Source organism: Homarus americanus, unplaced genomic scaffold (assembly GCF_018991925.1).
Source record: "Homarus americanus isolate GMGI-L3 unplaced genomic scaffold, GMGI_Hamer_2.0 scaffold74, whole genome shotgun sequence".
Classification (NCBI taxonomy): Eukaryota; Metazoa; Arthropoda; class Malacostraca; order Decapoda; family Nephropidae; genus Homarus; species Homarus americanus.
In genome coordinates, this window is record NW_024716951.1 from 5,370,271 (window position 1) to 5,392,519 (window position 22,249).

Below are 22,249 nucleotides of genomic sequence, written 5' to 3' on the forward strand. Positions count from 1 at the left end.
TAGGAGATAAAGAAGAAGAGAATTAGAGTGACAGACAGAGAGAGAGAGAGAGAATTAGAGTGACAGACAGAGAGAGAGATAATTAGAGTGACAGAGAGAGAGAGAATTAGAGTGACAGAGAGAGAATTAGACAGACAGACAGACAGACAGAATTCCACACAATATTCTCCTGGCTCCCCCAAAAAGCAACTGATGGATATATAATACTGTATATTATTCTTCATTATTTATCATACCTCTCATCCTAAAGGTAAATTATACATGCACCTGTGATCTGTACCCGTCTCCCTGATTACAAGCACAGGTAACTCATCCATCATCACCTGTTAAGAGAAAAAATTTACATACACATGAATATACATACATACATACATACACAAAGGTAGCAGCACCACACACACACACACACACACACACACACACACACACACACACACACACACACATGACCTTTACACAATACAAACATCACTCAAGACGGTTTATTTTTCCGGGTTGTGGCGACGTTAAGCCTAACACTGACCATGTGATGCTATCTGTACCCCTTGACACTATTCTGTACGTTGTGACACTATTCTGTACCCTGTGACACTATTCTGTACCCTGTGACACTATTCTGTACGTTGTGACACTATTCTGTACCCTGTGACACTATTCTGTACCCTGTGACACTATTCTGTACGTTGTGACACTATTCTGTACGTTGTGACACTATTCTGTACCCTGTGACACTATTCTGTACGTTGTGACACCAGAAAGTAAGGTGTAACTGTGTGTGTGTGTGTGTGTGTGTGTGTGGTTAAAAAACACTCATTATAAACTTTGCCAATAATCCTCCAATCAAGCTACAATGAAATATATACCATGTAAACCCTCTCTATGCCGTACTGTATTCTAAAACCCTCATTATACCCTCTATATACCGTACTGTACTCTAAATCCATCATTATTCTCTTTCTATACTGTACTGTATTCTAAAACCCCTCATTATACCATCTATATACCGTATTGTATTCCTAAAAACCCTCATTATACCCTCTATATACCGTACTGTACTCTAAATCCATCATTATTCCCTTTCTATACCGTACTGCATTATAAAACCCCCCATTATAACGTCTATACCGTACTGTATTCTAAAATCCCTCATTATACCCTTTCTATACCGTACTGCATTCTAAAACCCCTCATTATAGCGTCTATACCTTACTGTACTCTAAATCCATCATTATACCCTTTCTATACCGTACTGTATTATAAAACCCCTCATTATACCCTCTATATACTGTACTGTAATCTAAAACCCCTCATTATACCCTCTATATACTGTACTGTATTCTAAAACCCCTCATTATACCCTCTATATACTTAAAAACTGTAATCTAAAACCCCTCATTATACCCTCTATATACTGTACTGTAATCTAAAACCCCTCATTATACCCTCTATATACTGTACTGTAACCTAAAACCCCTCATTATACCCTCTATATACTGTACTGTAATCTAAAACCCCTCATTATACCCTCTATATACTGTACTGTAATCTAAAACCCCTCATTATACCGTCTATCTATTTATACGTAACAACGCTTATGGCATAACACAATGCGGACAGCACTGATAAACACACGTACAGAGATAGAGTGAAAAAAAAAATCACTCTTAACTTAGCCTTTTTCTAGTATATTTTTAAGTTCCCTTTTTGTTATTTCCTATACTATACATCAAGTGGAAACATTATTTCCTTATCTCTCACAGCTGTCGTTAGTCATTACCTATTATTGTACATCATTATTATTATTATCTTGCACTGTGCACTCTGGCGCATAGGGGACTGCGAGGTGTGGAAGGATACAAGGAAATATACACCTATAAATAATGTGATTTGTAATTCTGTGTGTAGTGGGGATACAGTATGTTTGTTTTTGTTTGTTTTGGTGGTGTTTTAAGATGATGTTTATAGCTCTGGATAAATTAATGTTGATGGTATTTTATTTTTTTCTTTTCACGAGATATTGTGTTACATGCGTCATCAGAGTAACGATAACAGTACGTGTGAAGTTTAGTTAACATAAGAGTCTAACTGTAATTTATATATTATTTTTGTTTACGTTTTCTTGTTTTTAATTACGAGAAATCAACTTAAAATCCCACAGTAGTAGATAGAATACAGTTATGTTATGTTCTAATGAGTTGTGTGGTATTTACATGTGCCTTTCGTAATCTGATCAATGTCTTGTGGAAATAGAATATCACTTCTATATATTTTGTTTCATCGATAGCGTATAATTATTAATCTCCATGACTTAACACTTAAAAAACCTTAGTTGTTGAAGGGCAGTAAAAAATAAATAAATAAATACATAAGTAAAGTAGAATCAAGGACATTTGTAGCATCTAATTCCCGAAAATATTTCATAACTGAACTCAAAATACACCTAACCTAACTTAATCTGTTCCTTGATTACTGAATGCCAAAAGATGGGTCTTTTGAGTCATGGCAACGATTAACCTTAACGACTGGTGGTTAAGAGAACTATTGCAAGTTCATATATACGCTGGCGTTTCCTTAGCTAATATACAACAGGGTTTTTTCACTCTTTAATATGGCGGTCGAGACGAATTTGTCTTTTCAAGTGTCTTCCGCGCCATGTTTATTTAATATTGCCCGGGTTCTGTCTTATGACTGGTCCAGCCGTGTTAACCATTGAGAGCCGTGTCATTTGTACAAACAGCAGGATATTGAATACTTTCTAAATGATAGTACGCTAAGATTATTATCAAAGGTTTACACGTAAAATTTTCCTCATGGCGGGAGATGTTAAGAATGCATTTACTTGTACAGAAAACACCGAATGTGGCATCAATAACTTCACACTAACTCTAACTTATTATTCGTTCATTTAACAGACAAAAAGTACCCTAACATTCTGCCTTAACTCTGCCATCACTTACCACCAGTTAGGAGACAAAACGAATCAAGAATCTCTGGGAACGAGATATTACTGAAATTTTTAAAGGATGTGCTTAAAGTGAGAGAGTGAAGGAGACCCGTGGTGTGTGACCTTCTAAGGGCAAATGGACTGACTGACTTTTGGAACGTAATCTGTGTGTGTGTGTGTGTGTGTGTGTGTTGAGATAGCTTGGTGAATTATTACGTCGGTAGGAGTTTAATAAATTATGAAAACGTAATGTTGATGAAGGATTATTATTATTGTTGTTATTATTATTATTATTATTATTATATTATTATTATTATTATTATTTACTACTATTCATCCGATTTTAGATATTTTTCCGAGTGTTTTTTCGTCCGGAAACTCCTTAGATCAGAGGTTCATTAGTCCGGAGGTTCAGTGTTCCGGATGCCTAACCTAACCTAACCAACAATACTGATACAAATTATAAACCGTACCTCAAAACACCACCCACTCACTGTACCGGACTGTAACTTATGAACCCCACCTCAAAACACCACCCACTGTACCGTACTGTAACTAACACCATCTAAGAGTAAAAGGTGGAAATAATTCTTTAAAAATATGACAATTCAATTAACTCTCCCTCTAGTGTATAATGTATGCGTGTTGTGAAATCAAGGCTAAGTTATACACAAAGCCATGAGTGGTGTATAATTATTTTAGGGTATAAGATTACGTAAGGCATACAGTCCTAGCGGCGCCATGGCCTGAGTGGATCTCAGGGACCCAGCGGTAGCTAGTAAGGCGGTCTGTTGTAATAGGGCCGGGCCACTCCTACCCCTATCTATCCTTACGTAACCTAGAGGAGTGACGTAGGTAGTGGACTGAATGTAATGCTGGCCATGTTATACTGATCTTTCTATACTGTGTGGCATTTTTTTTTCTTCATTTTTATTTAATTTTTTTTGGTGTGTCCACTTTGTTTTGAACGAGTATCCATTTACGCATTTTATTCTTCATCTGATATTGCAGTGTGAGGTCTCGGGTAGCTAGATGTATTCTGAGACGTGTGCAGTGGGGGGTACAGGGTTGCATGGGTAGAGGGGAGGGAAGGGGGTGTTTACTATGTGTTTATCTCTGTTAGCCAACCTTCCTCTGCATGGTATTTACTAATATGTCACTGGCCAACACACGCACACACACACACACACACACACACACACGTCTTGTCCAAACACACACACAGCTCCTAAACTTCATTGACGTGTGTTGGGGGGGAGGGAGGAGGAGTGTCAGGAAGCAATAAAGACACTATAACTGCTACAAAAAAAAATAAATCAGTGGACAAAACACAATCCTAAAAGTCAGTGTATATCCCTTCCTCCCTCCTCTCCCCCTTCAGCCCCTTCAGCCCCCTCCCTCCCTCCCTTCAGCCCCCTTCAGCCCCCCTTCAGCCCCTCCTTCAGCCTCCCTCCCTCCCTCCCTCCCTCCCTTCCTCACTAAATCATATCTGATAGCCTTGAATAAAAGAGACTGGCATTTTGCATTCACTTACCATTGTGATAAATGCTTCCGAGTATCAGAAGGTAAAATGAACTTAATTCTTAAGTTGTAAAGGTTTGTGTGTTAGTTCAGCTTTAATGTGGTGTATAATGACGTGATGTACAGTACTATAATGATGGATAATGACGTGATGTACTGTACTATAATGATGGATAATGACGTGATGTACTGTACTATAATGATGGATAATGACGTGATGTTTTCAGCAAGGTTTGGGAAGAGTGAAGCGCTTGGTGCTTTTATAATGTTATTAGAAGCTAAGAACTCTACCCTGTGTGTGTGTGTGTGTGTGTGTGTTGGTTCAGAGGCATAAGCCATACGCAGGTTAGGGAGAAAAGGAAAACCCCCTTCCAACCCTCCCTCCTTCTCTTCCTGTGATGAACATACATATATCCTGTTTACAATGTGTTATCACCCCACGCTTATATAATGAGAGTGAGTGACCTCCTTGAAGGATACAGCTGTTTCTTCATCTAAATTACAGTAGCTTCCCTTCTTATTACAGCTGTACCATGATCTAAACTACATTACCAACCTCCTGACTGAGGTAAAAAAAAAATCGCAATTTACCACACCACCTTCACCCACTCCTACAGTTGTACTTCATATCGGCGCCTCTGGTGGGTCTCTGTCTGGTCGGGTCGCTGTGGATGATGGTGGGGGCATTTTGGGCGGAGGAACAGCTGGTGGATTGGAAGCGACGTTACGGCTCTATCGCTGGCGTCTTCATGCATGTACCTTCCGCTTTCTACGCTGCCCTGGTCTGGCTTATGAACCATTACTACAAGAGATTAGCCACAAGCCTTACTGAATGGGGTACGTATGTTTGTTTATTTTCTTGTAGCGTTTGTTATACATTATGTGGCTTGATGTATATACTGTAGGTAAGTGAACCATATTGTACAGGGTGTCTCAGAAGTCGCCGTAACATTATAATACAGGGTGTTTAGTAGGTCAAGCATGGACTATATGTGACACCCTGTACATACATACATACATACATACATACATACATAACCAGTAATTAATAGCATTGATTAATCATTTCTACCATATGTTAGTTTAACGAGCCAGAAGGGCGGGTGGGTGGTCTGGTAACAATCCTTAGGTTAGGATTTCCATTGTCCATTGTTATCTACTACACCTGAGGACACCTGAGAACAGTACCTGGATGAGAGAGGCAAGCCCTGTCCTCATTGTCACCAACACCCCATCTTTAGTTAGGTTAGGTTAGGTTAGGTTAGGTTTAATAAGGATTAGATGAGAGTGATTTGGGCTCGATTACGATAGGTTAGATCAGAGTGGGTTAATGTTATCTTAGAATACCCAGTGTTAAAATACTCAATACTATGTTAGAATACCCAGTACTATGTTAAAACAAGCTATGTGTCTTGTAGGGTAAAGAACTGTACTGAATATATGGACAGAAATAATCAGTATTTTACCCGCCCGTCTATTGCCATTAACAGATGAAATATAATGGCTTAGCGGTTTAGGCCCTATACAACGACATTCAGTATAATTATTTTTTCTGGCATCTAATACCTTGAAACGTCTTTAAAAAAATAGCTTAGAAGTGGAAATTATGTGCTTAACGAGGTAACTTGTTTTCAGTGTTGTTGGGTGGTTCCGGGGAGGGGTGGGCAGGGGAAAGAGTCATTAACAGTCAGAAAACCGTCAGTTGGAAAGGTCACGTACGAGGGAATCGGGGGCGTCGGCTACATTGTCTCTCTATAATCGAGATTATTTAATTTATCAAACTGGTTCCTATACAATATTGAAAATAATTATTGAAAGAATTAAAAGGTGGAAACATTGTATACGTAAAATATACTCTCGTCAATATAACCTCACTTTAAACTCCTAGAGCGAGACCTTCCCTACGTATACTAGGATCACATTGGCTTGTTGGAGTTTGATGATGGAGCAACAACATTCTACCGACTCGAGGATTTTCAAAATCTCGCATACACGCCACACAACGAGAGGCATTCGACGAAAATTGGACACACCTGAAACAACGGGGTAGCTTCACACTATGCCACTATGACGCTGTAACCGGTGACAACAACCGCCACTACAAACAGTATCAATCTCTGACTCGATCTCAACAGATTATGTACATGAGACTGCACCTAGGGTACAGGTACCTATGGGAGTACATTGGCAACCCTGAGCCTGGCCGCACTGTTTGTAAACTTTGTGGCCAACCCGACTCTCACACCCTCTCTCACTACATCCTCACGTGCCCTATGACCACCTCCTACAGGTCCCTAGCTGTTACCAACACCTCTTCCCTCCCTGACCAGATATCCCTCCTACTAGTGACAGGCCTGGCACTTGACATTATTAGGGACCTGCCACGCTTTGCCATAAACAGATGAAATGTACCGGGAACTTTCCCCCCACGCACTCATCATTCTCTCACTTTATGTAACTTGACAAAACCTATGACCCTTCAGGCTTTTACGCCCTTAATGTACGAGTCATAAAGGCAAGTATGAACTTTGCATACTTCCCAGATGGGCGCTGTAAACGCTTCTGCGCTTCACCTTGCACAGGATGTAAGGGGGTGCCCAATAAACTAGCCACCTGGGGGCAAATCTGAAGAAAAAAAATCTCCAGGATTTTCATCAGATTATGGAACAATTTAAACCTTGAAGAAAGCTTTGCTTGTTTTTTATATATCAAAGAGAAGATTATTGAAGAACTTGCCTTGTGAGGACAGCAGCTCGACGACAAAAGGGAAGATGGTGGTTATACTGTATTGCGTGAGCTTTCGTCTGTGATGGTGATGTAGCCGACCATATTTACACACTCGTTGTGCAAGGTAATGTGGGATAGTTATTACGTGAATACTCAGATTGTATTGTTAAATTGTGCTGTGTAAATGCGAGACTCGATTATTCCCCAAGGCCACGACAACACAGTGATAATTTAAATAATTTCCTTAACACATTATCCAAATTCGAAACAAAGCGTGTCGCTCGCCCGGATTTGAGTAAAACGTGTGCTCGGTGTTGGCGGGCAAATTTTCCTGGAATCAATTACGACGACAGGATGGAGGAAAATTGGCAAAATATTTAAGTGTTGTAAAGAAGTTGAATTTTTCTTCATTGTCGAGTGAACCTCAGTCAATTTCGTTTGATTTGTGTGTTTGATCTTGATATTTTCGTTAAGTTGGTGTTTAGGATCGCCATTTTTGTCACCAGTCTCTTCCGTGATTTTAATTTAAATTTAAAATATACCTTACAGACTGTAGTAGATGTTTGTGTTTTTAATTGCTAATGTCAGGTTATATTATGCAGTAAACTTCGTCACCCGGGTTTGTGCCTGAAAATATGAATTATACGCGTAAACTAAAAGAAGTACAGTCAATCAAAATACTATCTGTACCTGGGGGGTTTGTCGATGAATTTCAGAATGAACACTGCCACTCCTGTTGTCTCGGTAGGGTTGTCAAAATCCTTCATCCAATGTCACATTTTCTCAACATAATTTTGTCTAGATAATTATTTTGATTGATTGTACATACTAGTTGTGGCGTAAGTAACAATATGAAAATATAACTTACTGTCCAAGGTTCATGCTAGGTTAGGTGTCTCCCGAAATAACTTCCCAAGGTTAGCTTGTTCATCTTGGCAATTAAGTAAACACTCGGCAGCACCAACCGATGTACAGGCCTGCGTGCTGCCGGCATCCTGGTCCCTGAAGCTGTGTTTTTTCCTCGTTGCAACTTCATTGTTCGTGTCGCTGATGTTATACCGCATTGCTGCTCATCAACAACTATTTCTCGGCATTATTTTAGTTTCGGTCATCCGGGGAATCATATGAATTAGGTTAGGCTGGTTAGGTTACGTGTCCAAACTGTTTTCCGGTGTTTTTTGATGTGTTTTCAAAGATTTGGACCGTCATATCTCGGAATCACAGTTTGGATATCTAAATACAGGGATAACCGAGACTAAATTTTTTATCCTATGGTCATTAAACGAGTATAAATGGGTTAGGAAGTAATCATGAACCAAAAGTTGAGAATTATAGTTCTGTGCAACTCTAAGTTAAGTGTAGCCTATCACTTAAGCTAACACCCGACGTTGCTCGTTTCAACACACATTATATATTCCAGTGTTTGAAGAAGGTTCGACTTGAGTGGGTGCTTAACTAACCGAAGGCCTGATTAACATTCAAATAATTATAACTCTCCAGCCTGTCTCGAGGTCGTTCTATATTTCTAAAGACTTCCGTGCTCTTCAACTACTTACTTTTGTACATTTCTTCATAAAGATAAAATACTTTACATCAGGAAAACGCTTAAAAGTACACGAGGAAAAAGTTTTGTGTATTATCAGTTTTGCGATATTATCTCCTGAACACACACCATCGTCGGCAAAACTCCTGCATTTTTTGTGGTGGATACAAGATTACTTTTTCAAACAGGATTTTTTATTATTATCATTATTATTATTATTGTTTTTGTTTTTTTGAGCGCATATCTGTATTTTAGAGGTATTATCTTTTCGGTCATCCAACCAGTTTTGTGATTTTAAGTTTAGTTTAGGTTGGGTTAGGTAAGGTTAGTTTCGATTAGGTTAGGTTATTGAATGATTCTGACCTACTGCCAAATAGGTGGATGACCGAAACGATATTTTTTTTTTCCATTTTTTGGGGATAAGGTTTGTACGTTAGGTCTGATAGGTTAGATTAGTTCACTTTTATTATCTGATATTCCCAGACCCGGTAACCTACACAGTCCATCTTAAACATTGAGCGGGATTGGCAACGCGGATGTCTCAAATTACTGGGATGTAAAAAACTTATGATGGAAAGTGTTATTCTGGTGGATATTTTTTTTTGTGTGTGTCTGGTAAGAAAGACGTTTATGATGTTTGGTGAAATGTATTAACAATTGATCATTAAGGGTTGAGATCTCTTCTCACTAGCCTAAAGAGGTTTTGAATCTGTCTTGTCCCAAAGAGGTTCTAAAAAATATCCCTACTGTCTCAAAGAGGTTCTAAATCACCCCTTACTGTCCCAAAGAGGTTCTAAATCACCCCTTACTGTCCCAAAGAGGTTCTAAATCACCCCTTACTGCCCCAAAGAGGTTCTAAATCACCCCCTCTTACCCCCACCAATTCACAGAACAGCAGGTGGGGGTGGGGGAAGGGGTTTCTACTGCTCCATAATGGGTTCTAAAGTGCTGTCTTCTGCTGCCTTAATAAGTGTGCTAAATCTGTGTCTCACTCTTGTTTTACAGAGAACCACAGGACACAGCGGGAGTATGACTGGCACAGAGTAAGCAAGTTGGTTGTGTTCGAGTTCGTCAACAACTTCTCCTCTCTCTTCTACATCGCCTTCTACATCCAGGATATGGACATGTTGTGCTCGGTGAGTGTCCTCTTCCTCGGGGTGAGGGGAGGGGGAGTGGATTCCTCTCTTAATCCCCTTAGAGAAGATCCTAGACTTGAGAGATGCCACACACTTTATGTTGGTCAGTCTCTTAAAAAGAACATGATTCGATTGGTAAACTCTCTCTCTCTCTCTCTCTCTCTCTCCAATCGTACCACAGTAACGGATGTGAGTTATGATTAGTTCACCACACACTCATCTAGCCTTTTCCAAACCTCATAGGCCGCAGTTCCGCATTGTGATACCGAGGTGACTATCTGGAGAGGGCGGTGGCGAACGAGTCATGGGCGTGAGTACAACACGTGGTCAATAATCTACCTCTTATCTGCCAGTTTATGAGTCTATCTACCAGTCTTAACTTATTCTTTAAAATTAACTATACAATCTATGTCATTTAGGGAGGCCACACTCCACAATACCTAAACTTAATTCGCAGCCTTTTGGTCAGGTGTAGACGAGAATGAGAGGTACAAGGTGTAAGTGATAAGGGGTCTTCTTTTATTGCTAATTTATGCAGTACAAGTTGAATGTAGCAATGCACAGCTTGAGTTCCTGTACAGCCAGTTTTGTTGAAGCCGGGTGAAAAGACGAAAAAAAACCCGTTTGTAGTTTTTTTTTCCGTTTTGTAAGTTTTCCTATTTTAAAATTGGTTTGGGCGTTAAGTAAAGACTTTTTTCTTAATAATTGTTTTCCAGTTTAGATTCTTTTATTTTTTTAAGACTTGTTGAACAGAAATCGATATTTTTTTTCAAGTACCTGTACAGTAATTAACTGATTTTCTAAAACCTGTTAGTCTCGTCTAGAAAGTTTTTAAGATCTGTTTTACCAGATGCTTCAGGGGCGTACAGTAGGTGAAGCTACTCAAAAATACAGCCAACCAAAGGTGCATCGACCCACTGTACAATAGTAATACCTGTTAGTCTAAGGTCACATAATTTAACTTTTTGAGACGCCCTTAACTCTGTGTCCGTTCTCTCGTATGTCCGGATACAGACACATCTGGCAAGTTAGTGACGCTGTACCCATACCGGAACCTTCAGCATGTAAACTTTCTGATAAACCTTGAACACTATGTTATTGAATGTGACACTGTCAAAGACTTCAGGCCATCTGGCTTATTGTGTCATGAATTATGAAATTACTACATTGAATCAGGAGTGCGTGAGGACATTCTTGCAGTCTATCCTAAATTTACTAGCCCACACTGATTAGTCCTCAAATAGAATATAGCACTAATGAAATAGGACTTATTTTGTAAACGAAACCCTTTCTTGTGTGGCAGTAAACAGTGGAAGTAGCTTCCTCAGTGTCAAGACCTGACAACTCTTCAGAATACAGTATAGGCAAATTATACCCCAAGCTTTGCCAATAAAGTTGTTAAACTCCTCCTCCTCGGTTTAGTATAGGTATGTGTGACTTTGTATAGATGTGCATAATTTTCTTAGTACATTCTGTATTTGTTTCATGTAAGTGAAATTTAAACTTATTTTCAATTACATATTAATAATTAAAGTCACCAGGCTTTCGATATTATTATTATTTCCACATTATTATTACCACTCTTAATCCTATTACTTTATTATTATTATAGATAACAATAAGAAGGTAGTCTTTGATTACCTCAGGGAGTTATGACGCTGCCTTGCCAACCTTGGGAGCTGGTGCTAGTTTAAAGGGTGAGGGGGGGGGGGTGCACACAGGGTGATAGCAACAAGGTTACCGGGGCTCTGGGCTGTCACCCTGGGCTGTCACTCTGGGCTGTCACCCTGGGCTGTCACTCTGGGTTTGTGGTGTGAGCAGGTGGGGACGCCCCGTTCTGGTTTTACCCAACAGCTGCCATTAAGTAATCACGGCTAACCCAGGCGACTGTGGATAATGGTCGAAAAACAGTGATGATGATGATGATGATGATGGATGATAATAATAATAATAACAATTATTGATTTCGCATTTCTCATCATTGTGTGTTCTTTACAGCAAGTGGCCACCATGTTGATAGTCACTCAGATGATCAACCACTTCAGAGAGGCCCTCCTGCCCTATGTCGTGAAGAAGGCCTACAACCAGGTGAGTCTTGTAAACACTTTCCTCGCCGCCTACGTCACCAGGTGTTTCTAAGTCGCTAACCTCAGGATTGACGATTGCTGGGACCATATTTAAGGATGATTTAAAGGGCTTATTTTAAGTTCGTTTAAGTATTGATTTAAGGGGTTGGGTTTTGTGTGTGTGTATGTTGGACGTAGTGATGGTGACGGCGTTGGTAGGTCGAGGCGCTGTACGTGATTGTGTTTTATCTGGCCTCCGCGAGATTAACATTTCGCAGCCATATTTTCCTCCTACGCGGGAGGGGGGATTAGAGGCTCTCCCATGTATATTTAGTTCACTCTCACCTAGCTTGCCCCCCTTGTGTTGTGGTGATGTTGGAGGTTTGTTTGTTGTTGTTGTGGTGGTTGTGTTGGTAGTGACTGTGGTAGTGGTTGTTGGTGATAGCAGTAGTAGCTGTTATTTACTAGTCATCGTTATCATTGTGGTAGTTCATGTTATCATCACATTTTAGTCGTTGTTATCGTCGAAGTCATTTACAATAAAAAATTAAATAAATAAACGGATTTAGACTTCGATTGTAAACTCTTTATGATGTGGACGGAGACAGTGTATTAGGTTTTATATCTAGAAGTGTAAGTAATAAGAGTGTGGAGGTCATATAGCAACTATATCTTGCGCTAGTCAGGCCGCACCTCGATTATGCGGTTCAGTTCTGGTGCCCTTATTATAGAATGGATATCAATTCACTGAAATCGGTGCAGCGAAGAATGACGAAAATGATTCCGGGACTTAGAAACCTTCCGTATCAAGATAGGTTAAAAAAACTAAACTTGCATTCCCTAGAAAGACGAAGAGTGCGGGGAGATATGATAGAAGTATTTAAGTGGATGAAAGGAATCAATAAAGGGGATATAGATAAAGTTCTTATAATATCCGAGCAGGATAGGACTCGTAGCAACGGATTTGAGTTGGATAAGTTTAGGTTTAGGAGGGAGATAGGAAGGAACTGGTTCACAAATAGGGTGATAGACGAGTGGAACAAGCTTAGCAACTTTATAGTAAGTGCTGGAACGCTGGGAAGTTTTAAAAGGAGGCTAGATAGATTCATGGATGATAGAAAGTGGTAGTAACTCTCGACAGGAGCTGCCATGTACAGGCCAACCGGCCTATTGCAGACTCCTTATGTTCTTATGTATGTTCTCTTTTCCTGTCCTTGTAGCGTCACTTGGCTCTTATCCTGTGAGGGGATGAGTGGCTGGATAAGCTCTTAAGGGGGTCATTACCAATCGCTTAAGGTCTGCTGATCCTCCTCCGTCCCCCCTCCTCCCCCTTCCTCCTCCCAGTGATTTGCAAATATATCTCTTGTATTTTGTTAGCTGGGTATGTCTTCTAATGGGTTATACTGTGGTAGTTTGTACTGGTAGTTTCGTGTGGCCTTAATGGTAGGTGGACCTGATCTGACCTGACCTAATCTCAAGTGTCGATAAAGTGTTATGTCTGGTTCACCATTGGCAGTCTTAAGTCGGTTTACCCCCTTCAAAAAATGCATCCTTTTGTCTTGATAACTAGTTTGTGTGTGTGTGTGTGTGTGTGTGTGTGTGTGTGTAACTCGTTCTCTGGTTAATTGTCTAAATGTACACACCATACTAAATTGTCTATACATATACACACACACACTCACCCACACACCCACCCACCCACCCACCCACCCACCCACCCACCCACACCCACACACACACACACACACACACACACCCACCCATCCACACACACCTTCACCAAGCCATCCACCCCGGTCCACAGGTTCGACATATTTCATCTTGATTTTCTCTCTCTCTCTCTCTCTCTCTTATAAGGATGTTACAAGTCATGCACCGACTTATCTCTCCCGACGAAGGAGCTATTTTTATCGCCATTTTATGAGGTGGTGCTTCAGCTGCCAAATGTTTTATCTGGGGGAACTCGGAGGTATTGTCGTCAGGTAGTCCACAGATTGTAAATACACCTTTTGACTTTTAATTTTTTTTTTTTTTTTTTTTTGGTTTGTCATCAACGTCTTGTGTTTGATCATAAAATATTTGGGAGGAGATTGGAGGAAGTGGGGGGTATAAGGGGTTGTGGGGAAAGGGTTGGGTTCTTGGTGTGGTGGTGGTACGAGGTGTGGGTGTTTCTTGGTATGGTAGTGTGGGGGGTGGGGAGAGAATCTTCTTGCTGTCTTAAAAGTCTTGAGATTTAACGTTAGGATCTGGAAGAATTTGATGAGTAAGGTAACCCTGGACGTTTCTCTAACCGGTTACCCTTAAGACAGCTAAAGGTTATCTCATGAAGATTTAGGAACTTTCGCTTATTTGAGTCCAACCCAACCCGTTAGGTGAAATAAGCTGGGGGTTCCTTACCACCACGAGTTCCCCTCAAAGTAGAATTAGGTTTCAGTAGGTACAGAGTCAACAACAGAAGCACAGTCCGTCCCATAACACGAGGCAGGTGATCTGGTAACACTGTATGGAGAAAGAAGAGTTTACACATATGCTCTTAAAGTCTCAATAGATATAGCTAGCTGGCTGCGTGGCTATTGTAGACTCAAAAGACTCTCTTAGGCTGATATCAACGAGTAATTATCATCTTTATTGACACATCTCATTGGGTGTCGTTCAGGTGATGACTGTAGTGGTGTAATATAATGGAGTGGATAGTTTTACAGGTGTGTTTGTGTTGTAATACAGTGTGGTCAGGTACTTCGGCGTGTAGAACCTGTGGTAGGAAGTGTGTGTGTGTGTGTGTGTGTGTGTGTGTGTGTGTGGTATATAACTCGAATATAAACACGAACAGCCATTATGAAGATTTTTATTTGTACCACCAACCTCTTAATGGCGTGGTGGGGGAGAGGAGAGGAGAGGAGAGGGGAGGGTAAAGACGTGTCCTCCATGTATAACAACCAGGAAAACTTGGCTGAATTCCCTACACCTCCTTATATGGAGAGGGAGGGAGGGGAGAGGCCAGGGTGTCGGAGGTGAGGGAGGGAGGGGTTGTCGGAGAGAGTGTGTGTGTTCGAAAGGAGAGAGGAATGAGATGATTGACTTCGTACACATCACCAGTTTACGTTTCAATATCAGCACTGGGGCTATTTAACAGCTATTAGGATATATTTATAACATTTTTTTTTTTAGTTTTGTACCATTATGTAATCTATACTTAGAAATTTTAAAGTATTTTCGGCGTTTGTAAATACAGCATAGTACAGGGTGGAGCAAAACATGTCTCTGTATATTTGTCAACTGACTTTACCGCGTCGCTCTTAATGTTTAATAGATTTACTCCTGTTGAAATATTTTGCTATTAAATTTGTCTTTGTTATGTTTGTTCATATTTTACTTGTTCATTTTATGGTTTAGTTTCCTTGTATAAATAGAAGTGTTCAACTGTATACTACTGTACTGATGTTCTGAGTGAAGTGTTTATTATAAGAAGAGGGATTTTAAGACGACTTTCCTGGTGCCATCTACCTGCGGGGGACAACACGTAGCGTCTTGCTCGCTTCGTAGTTATTTAATTCAGATGCGTTCGTTCGTCAGACGTTGTGGTTTAACAAACATGACATTGGCTGCCTTGTCATTCACTCCCCGTCCCTCCCTCCATCAATCCCTCCTACGACCTTCCTCACCCCCTCCTTCCACCTCCCTCACCCCCTCCCCAGCATCCACCTCCGTCACCCCATCCTACTACCTTCCACCTCCCTCATCACTTTTTTTTTGTAGAGAAAGGAGGGATGAAAGAAGACTAGGGGTGGGGGAAGGAAGTTATAGTTCGGAAATTGAAGAAATTTAGGAGGAGGTAAGTGAGGGCACCTTCTCACCCTCTTCCCACCTCCCCTACCCCTTTCCACCTCCCTCACCCCCCACTTCCCTCACCTCTCCCTCCCCCCTCACCCCTCCTCCTTGCCGGCTGTGTCCCCACTTGATATAAATTCCACACTTGACTGCGGTGAATGTCATCTGGTTTAGAAATTAGGTGTTTTGGTGGACACTTATTAGTAGTGACTCGTACATTTATATAAACTTTAAAAAAAAACACATATTACTTAACAGAAGAATATTACTTATAATTTAACTTGTCTTTACTTATATACAGTATATCTTGTTAGTAACTTAATAACGTCTTGTGCTCGGTGCTCTATTGCATGCTTTGTAAACTTAGAACTGGTGTAGAAAAAGTTTGGAACCTCGACCATACACTAGGTACCGTTGCTTCGAGACCATGGCATTGCAACACTTCCTAAATATAAACAAAACAACAACGAAATATTTCACCACCGCCATGTCAGTACTGTAGATGGTTTACCTGGTCTTAATTACCCCTTACGTTTGTGTGTCCACGTAAGAACAAAATAAAATTAAATAATAAAAAAATAAGTGGGCGGCAGGTCATATGAATTTTTTATAAGGGTTGTGGGTGATTGTGATACAGCTATTAGACTCAAGATAACCTAATTAGTGGGAGTATTGTAATTATGCTTCTCTTTACCTGGGAAATAAACAGTTAACCGGGAGTTTCTTGTTCGGTATATTTTAATACTTTGTAATTACTTGGGTAGATCTTTGTGGGATTATACTCGCTGTGTACTGTAGGTGGTATGTGATGTGGGGGTGTGTGGTGTGATGTGGTGTATGTGTCGTGTGATGTGATGTGTGTGTGGTGTGATGTGGGGGTGTGTGGTGTGATGTGGTGTATGTGTGGTGTGATGTGATGTGTGTGTCGTGTGATGTGGGGGTGTGTGGTGTGATGTGGTGTATGTGTCGTGTGATGTGTGTGTGTGTCGTGTGTGTGGGGTGTGTGGTGTGATGTGTGATGTGTCGTGTGATGTGATGTGTGTGTGTCGTGTGATGTGGGGTGTGTGGTGTGTGTGTCGTGTGATGTGATGTGATGTGTGTGTGTGATGTGGGGTGTGTGGTGTGATGTGGTGTGTGTGTCGTGTGATGTGATGTGTGTGTCGTGTGATGTGGGGGTGTGTGTGTGTGATGTGTGTATGTGTCGTGTGATGTGATGTGTGTGTGTGGGATGTGGGGTGTGTGGTGTGATGTGGTGTGTGTCGTGTGATGTGATGTGTGTGTGTGTGTGATGTGTGTGTATGGTGTGATGTGGTGTATGTGTGTGATGTGTGGTGTGATGTGGTGTATGTGTCGTGATGTGATGTGTGTGTCGTGTGATGTGGTGTATGTGTCGTGTGATGTGATGTGTGTGTCGTGTGATGTTGTGTATGTGTCGTGTGATGTGATGTGTGTGTCGTGTAATGTGGTGTATGTGTGTGTGATGTGATGTGTGTGTCGTGATGTGGGGTGTGTGATGTGATGTGTGTGTCGTGTGATATGTGGGGTGTGTGTGTGATGTGGGGTGTGTGGTGTGATGTGATGTGTGTGTCATGTGGGGGTGTGTCGTGTGATGTGGGGGTGTGTCGTGTGATGTGATGTGTGTGTGGTGTGATGTGGTGTATGTGTCGTGTGATGTGGTGGTGTGTAGTGTTATGTGGTGGTGTGTGTCGTGTGATGCGGCTAATGTTTGGTGTGATAGGTTAGGTTAGGTTTTATAATCTTCCTTTTATCTGATGGTGAATGTTAATGGTTTCCTCCAGGTAATGTTGCCTCAGAAGAAAACTGTTATCTGTTCCCGCCACTAGACTAGGTGCTGTCTTAGTCCCACCTTTTGAGTCTCTTAATTTCCTCCGTGTAAACATTTGGCGCAAGAATGTTTGAGGAACACTTAATGAGTAAATAATGTTTACATAAGTTGATTAAAGCTTTAACAAAGGGAATAACTGTGATGGCCGCTGGTAAACCCTGGAGTGTTTGGTATGGGGAGGGGAGGGGGGAGCGGTACGGGCAGACCCTGTTGATTGTGTGATAATTAATCATCGACAAGTAAGTAAAAAGGTAAGTAATTAATATACAGTATATATAAACTAATGGAAACACAAACCTCAGGAATTTTCTCCAGTGTTGTGTACTTATAGTGAATGAGGGTTCCAGAGACCTGACTGCCTCTTAAGGTTAGTGTGGGCACATCAGGGTTTATTGTAAGCCTTCAGCTGGCTGGCACTGGTCACCCTCTCGTTCTCACTGTACCCAACTGTAAAGTTTGTACTAGTTCACAGTTGGATGGACTGGGTAAGAACCAGTGACTTGTAGTACACATTAGTGCTGTAGCCACTCGATCACCGCATTCCACAAATGTATCAGCTGTATATAAATACAATATCCACTGGGGACTACAGCCCCCTGTAGCAGCTAGTGCAGTCAGAGGGTGAGGCCTCCCATAACCTTGAAGTGTTGGTGTGTGTGAAGGAGAGTTGGGCTCCATGGCGTGTGCAGCCGGGACCACTAGCAGAACCAGGAGGTGGAGATAATTGAAGGGATAAGAGCGTGGGCGGTGAGGGGGACGCTTTAGAGGGTCAGGGAGCTGCTTAGTAGTCGGCACTGCACTCAACCACCTTCACGTTCCTCAACAGTAAAGTTAGGTGCACCTTTTACAGTTGGGTCGACTAAGGGGGGTTATCTCGGGTCCTCCCTTATGGAGGTAGTAGACGATGCTTATGGGGTCTCTATCTCCCTTCCACCTCATCCTTCGCCCCTCATCTCTCACCTCACCTCTCAACCCTTATCTCTGAACTCATCCCTCAAACTCCCAGCTCACACACCCCCTCCCTCACACTCCTCCCTCACACCCCTCCCTCACACCCCCTCCTCCTCCCTCCTCACACCTCTCCTCACACCCCCTCCAGCTGTTACCCCATCAGGCACCTCCCAAACCTGTCAGTGACCCCATGGAGTCCTGGCATAATCGACTATGACCCCCAAGTCTTGATTGTTCCTGGATATATTTGCAGTGTTGGTCAAGCGTTGGTCAAACAGAGGTAATTCAAGCTTGGTGGACTTCCGGGATTCTTTACGCTTGTGTGGATGAACTGGAGGATTCATAGCAACACCGAGAGGGAAGGAGAGATATTTGTGGGACTGATACACGCTGACACGCTTGGGTGGAGGGGAGAGGGAGGGTTGTGCAGTCATTGGGTACATTTTACATTTATTTGTGTTATTTCCCGGTAATACTAAAAAAATATAACTACCCTTTACTGATAGTTTTATATATATATTTTTACATGTGAAAATTTATACTAACAGATCTTTGGTTGTGTTTTTGTTAGTAAACGCCTTCATAACTAAAACATCCTTCCTTGCTATTATGTATACAGTTGATGGAATTCGCTCAGTATCAGCTGATTGAACTGTCCGAGAACGAGGTAAGTTGACGTCATCACAAAACCAAATGCAAAAGTGTGATGAAAAAGAGAAACATTTTGATTCCTTACCTCGGCTCCTCCCTCCCACCCCTCTCTCCCTCTTTTCTCCTGTTTTTCCTTCCTTTGCTTATGTTCTCTCTCGTATACTCTTCGTCTCCCCACCCCACCAGCCACCCCCACCCCCACCAGCCACCCCCCACCAGCCACCCCCACCCACCCCCAACAGTTGTAGGGGTGTACTTGTCATGATCTGTGTGGTCTCAGACAAGTACACCAGACTCTTTTGAAACACTGACGCATTTTTTATATATTTTTATTATGGTTGTCATGGTTGTGTGTGTGTGTGTGTGTGTGTGTGTGTGTGTGTGTGTGTGTGTGTGTGTGTGTGACAATGTCGGTGTTTTTATTGATTGAACCAGACCTTCCCAAACACACCTTACCTAAACCAACACCCCAAACCCCGTCCAGATCTGTTCGCCTGCACCTCCCACTACACTACCTCCTACACCACCCCCACTACCTCCTACACCACCCCCTACCTCCACACCACCCCACACTCCTCCCCTACTCCTTCCCCCCTACCTCCACCACCCACCATCCTACCCCACTATCCTACACCACCCCACCTATCCTTCACCCCACTACCCCTCCCACCCACCCCTATCTCTCCCCCCTACCTCCTACACCCCCACTATCCTACACACCACCCCACACCTCCTACACCACCCCCACTACCTCCTTTCCCACCACCCCACACCTACACCACACCCACTACCCCTACCCCCACACCACACCACCCACTACCTCCACCACCTACCCCCACACCACACCACCCCCACTACCTCCACACCACCCCACTACCTCCTACACCACCCCCACCCCCCACACCCCCACCCCCACTACCTCCTACACCACCCCCACCACACTCCTCCTACACCCCCACCACCCCACACCACCTACACCACCCCACACCTCCTACACCCCACACACACCACCCCACTACCCCACACCACCCCACTACACACCACCCCCACTACCTCCTACACCACCCCACTACCTCCTACACCACCCCACTACCTCCTACACCACCCCCACTACCTCCTACACCACCCCCACACCTCCTACACACTCCTCCCACACCACCCCCACTACCTCCTACACACCTCATCCTCCTACCCCACTCCCTCCTACACACTCACCCTCCACTACCCCCACTCCCTCCTACACCCCCCACACCCTCCTACACCCCCACATTGTACCATGCGGGTGACCTTCAATGGATTTATTAAATTTGGTATTTACTCGGTTTTTCCTGGTCTTGTTTTGCGTTGTTTGGATAAATGTATAAAGGGGACGACGATTCTCTCCGACCTCAGCGTCACAAATGAACTCGCACCTCAACCATGGCCGAGGCGACTCATTTTAGTATCGATTTTTTATTATTCTTGAGGTTCTCTAAGCATGAGATGGATGCCTGGCAACCCTCCCCCCCCACCCCCCGACCTTAAAACACTGTAACTCTCTTTTAAGACTATACTGGCCCACCCTTGATCCCCAGAGCTGGATGGTGTTTATAAGTTAATGAAGAAGATTGGCCTCTTACTGCCTATGTTACTGTTATAGTCTTTTGGTGACTGTAGGTACATCTGTGTGTTTGTTGTTTTTGTTGCATCAGTTTTAAACTAGAAAATTTGACTTATTGGTAGGAGGCCAGATGTGCTTTCGTGGTTGGTCTTTTATTAAAGCTAAAGCCAAAACTCTCTAGGATCTATGTCGTGGTGGCAATAATCTTACTGCTGACAACGCCACGCAGGCCAGACAGAGCAGGGGAAAAAAAACAACAACTCCACAATGCTATTATTTAGTCAGAGAAGCCATTTATTGAGCTGACTTACGACTCATTTTACAGTATAATATTTCGTCAGCCCATAAACACGCTAACCTTCTTGAGACCATCTGTGCAGGGGTAAATTATTTGTGGCTATATCTCCTACCGTGTGTACCTGTTGTAGGTGGCTGTGGAGGTCCTGAAAGTTATTGTCGACATCCAAGCGAAGGTGATTAAGGTAAAAGTGGAAGGGTTAATTTGTTATCGACTCCTGTGCTGCCTCCATGTCTCATATACTTCTCCCAACATTTTCCAGGAGATTTCCCTCATCTCTGCTTTTCCAGTCTGCGTCTCTAGTTTCCCAGCCATTCTAATCCAATTTTCCGTTTTCCGGGTACAGAACAATACTGCTTTCAAGATAAAAGTTTCCACTTTCCAGACCATTTCCGTTTTAAAGCATGACTTGTTTAGTACTTTCCACACACACACACATACTTCTGAATCCTTACTTCACAAGGACTCTGGGACATTTATAGCGAACGAGAAGTTAACGAAAAAGATAAAGTTTATTGCCTCCCCCTACCCCCCCCCCCCACCCCCCCCGGGCTTCAGCAGCTACATTATTTTATCTCCCACTTTGAATATTTCTTTCCAGGATGTGTAACAGGTTCAAATATACATACGATACATACATACATAAAAACCATCCGTGTGTTCTCTCTGTTAGTGTGAAAATATCTGCAGAGATTTTAGGAGACTTGAGGAAAGCTTGTCTCTCTCTCTCTCTCTCTCTCTCTCTCACACACACGCAGACACACAGCAACAAGGTAAAATTATCTCGAGAGGGAAGGGAAGGTTTGAGTCACTTGTATCAATATTCTTCAGAAGAAAACAAAAAATTAAGCTATTTTTTCTATGTGTCTGTTTGTTTAATTTTTTTTTGCTGTTTTTTTTTTGCTGCAAGTTTTTATGTGGGGAGGAGGAGGGGGAAGGAGAAAGAGTGGGGGGGAGGAGAGAGAGTGGGGGAGAAGTAAGGAGTGGGGGAGGAGTAAAGAGTGGGGGAAGGAGGAAGAGTGGGGAGGAGGAAGAGTGGGGGGGATGAGAAAGAGGGGGGGGGGAGGAGAAAGAGGGGGAGGAGAAGTGGGGGGAAGGGAGAGAAGGAGTGGGGAGAGGAGAGAAGAGGGGGGATGGG

General features: G+C 42.4%; 1 protein-coding gene across 3 annotated transcripts in view; it reads left to right on the forward strand.

The window, feature by feature from the left end:
• The window catches only part of LOC121858702 (anoctamin-10-like), an 87,562-nt gene that overhangs the window by 52,037 nt on the left and 13,276 nt on the right, over positions 1-22,249 (forward strand). For all 3 annotated transcript variants that reach the window (XM_042355290.1, XM_042355292.1, XM_042355291.1), the window contains 3 exons: positions 5,083-5,302; positions 9,741-9,871; positions 11,870-11,959. In XM_042355290.1, coding sequence (XP_042211224.1) covers positions 5,083-5,302; positions 9,741-9,871; positions 11,870-11,959 — 441 coding nt within the window. The remainder of the gene's footprint in view (positions 1-5,082; positions 5,303-9,740; positions 9,872-11,869; positions 11,960-22,249) is intronic.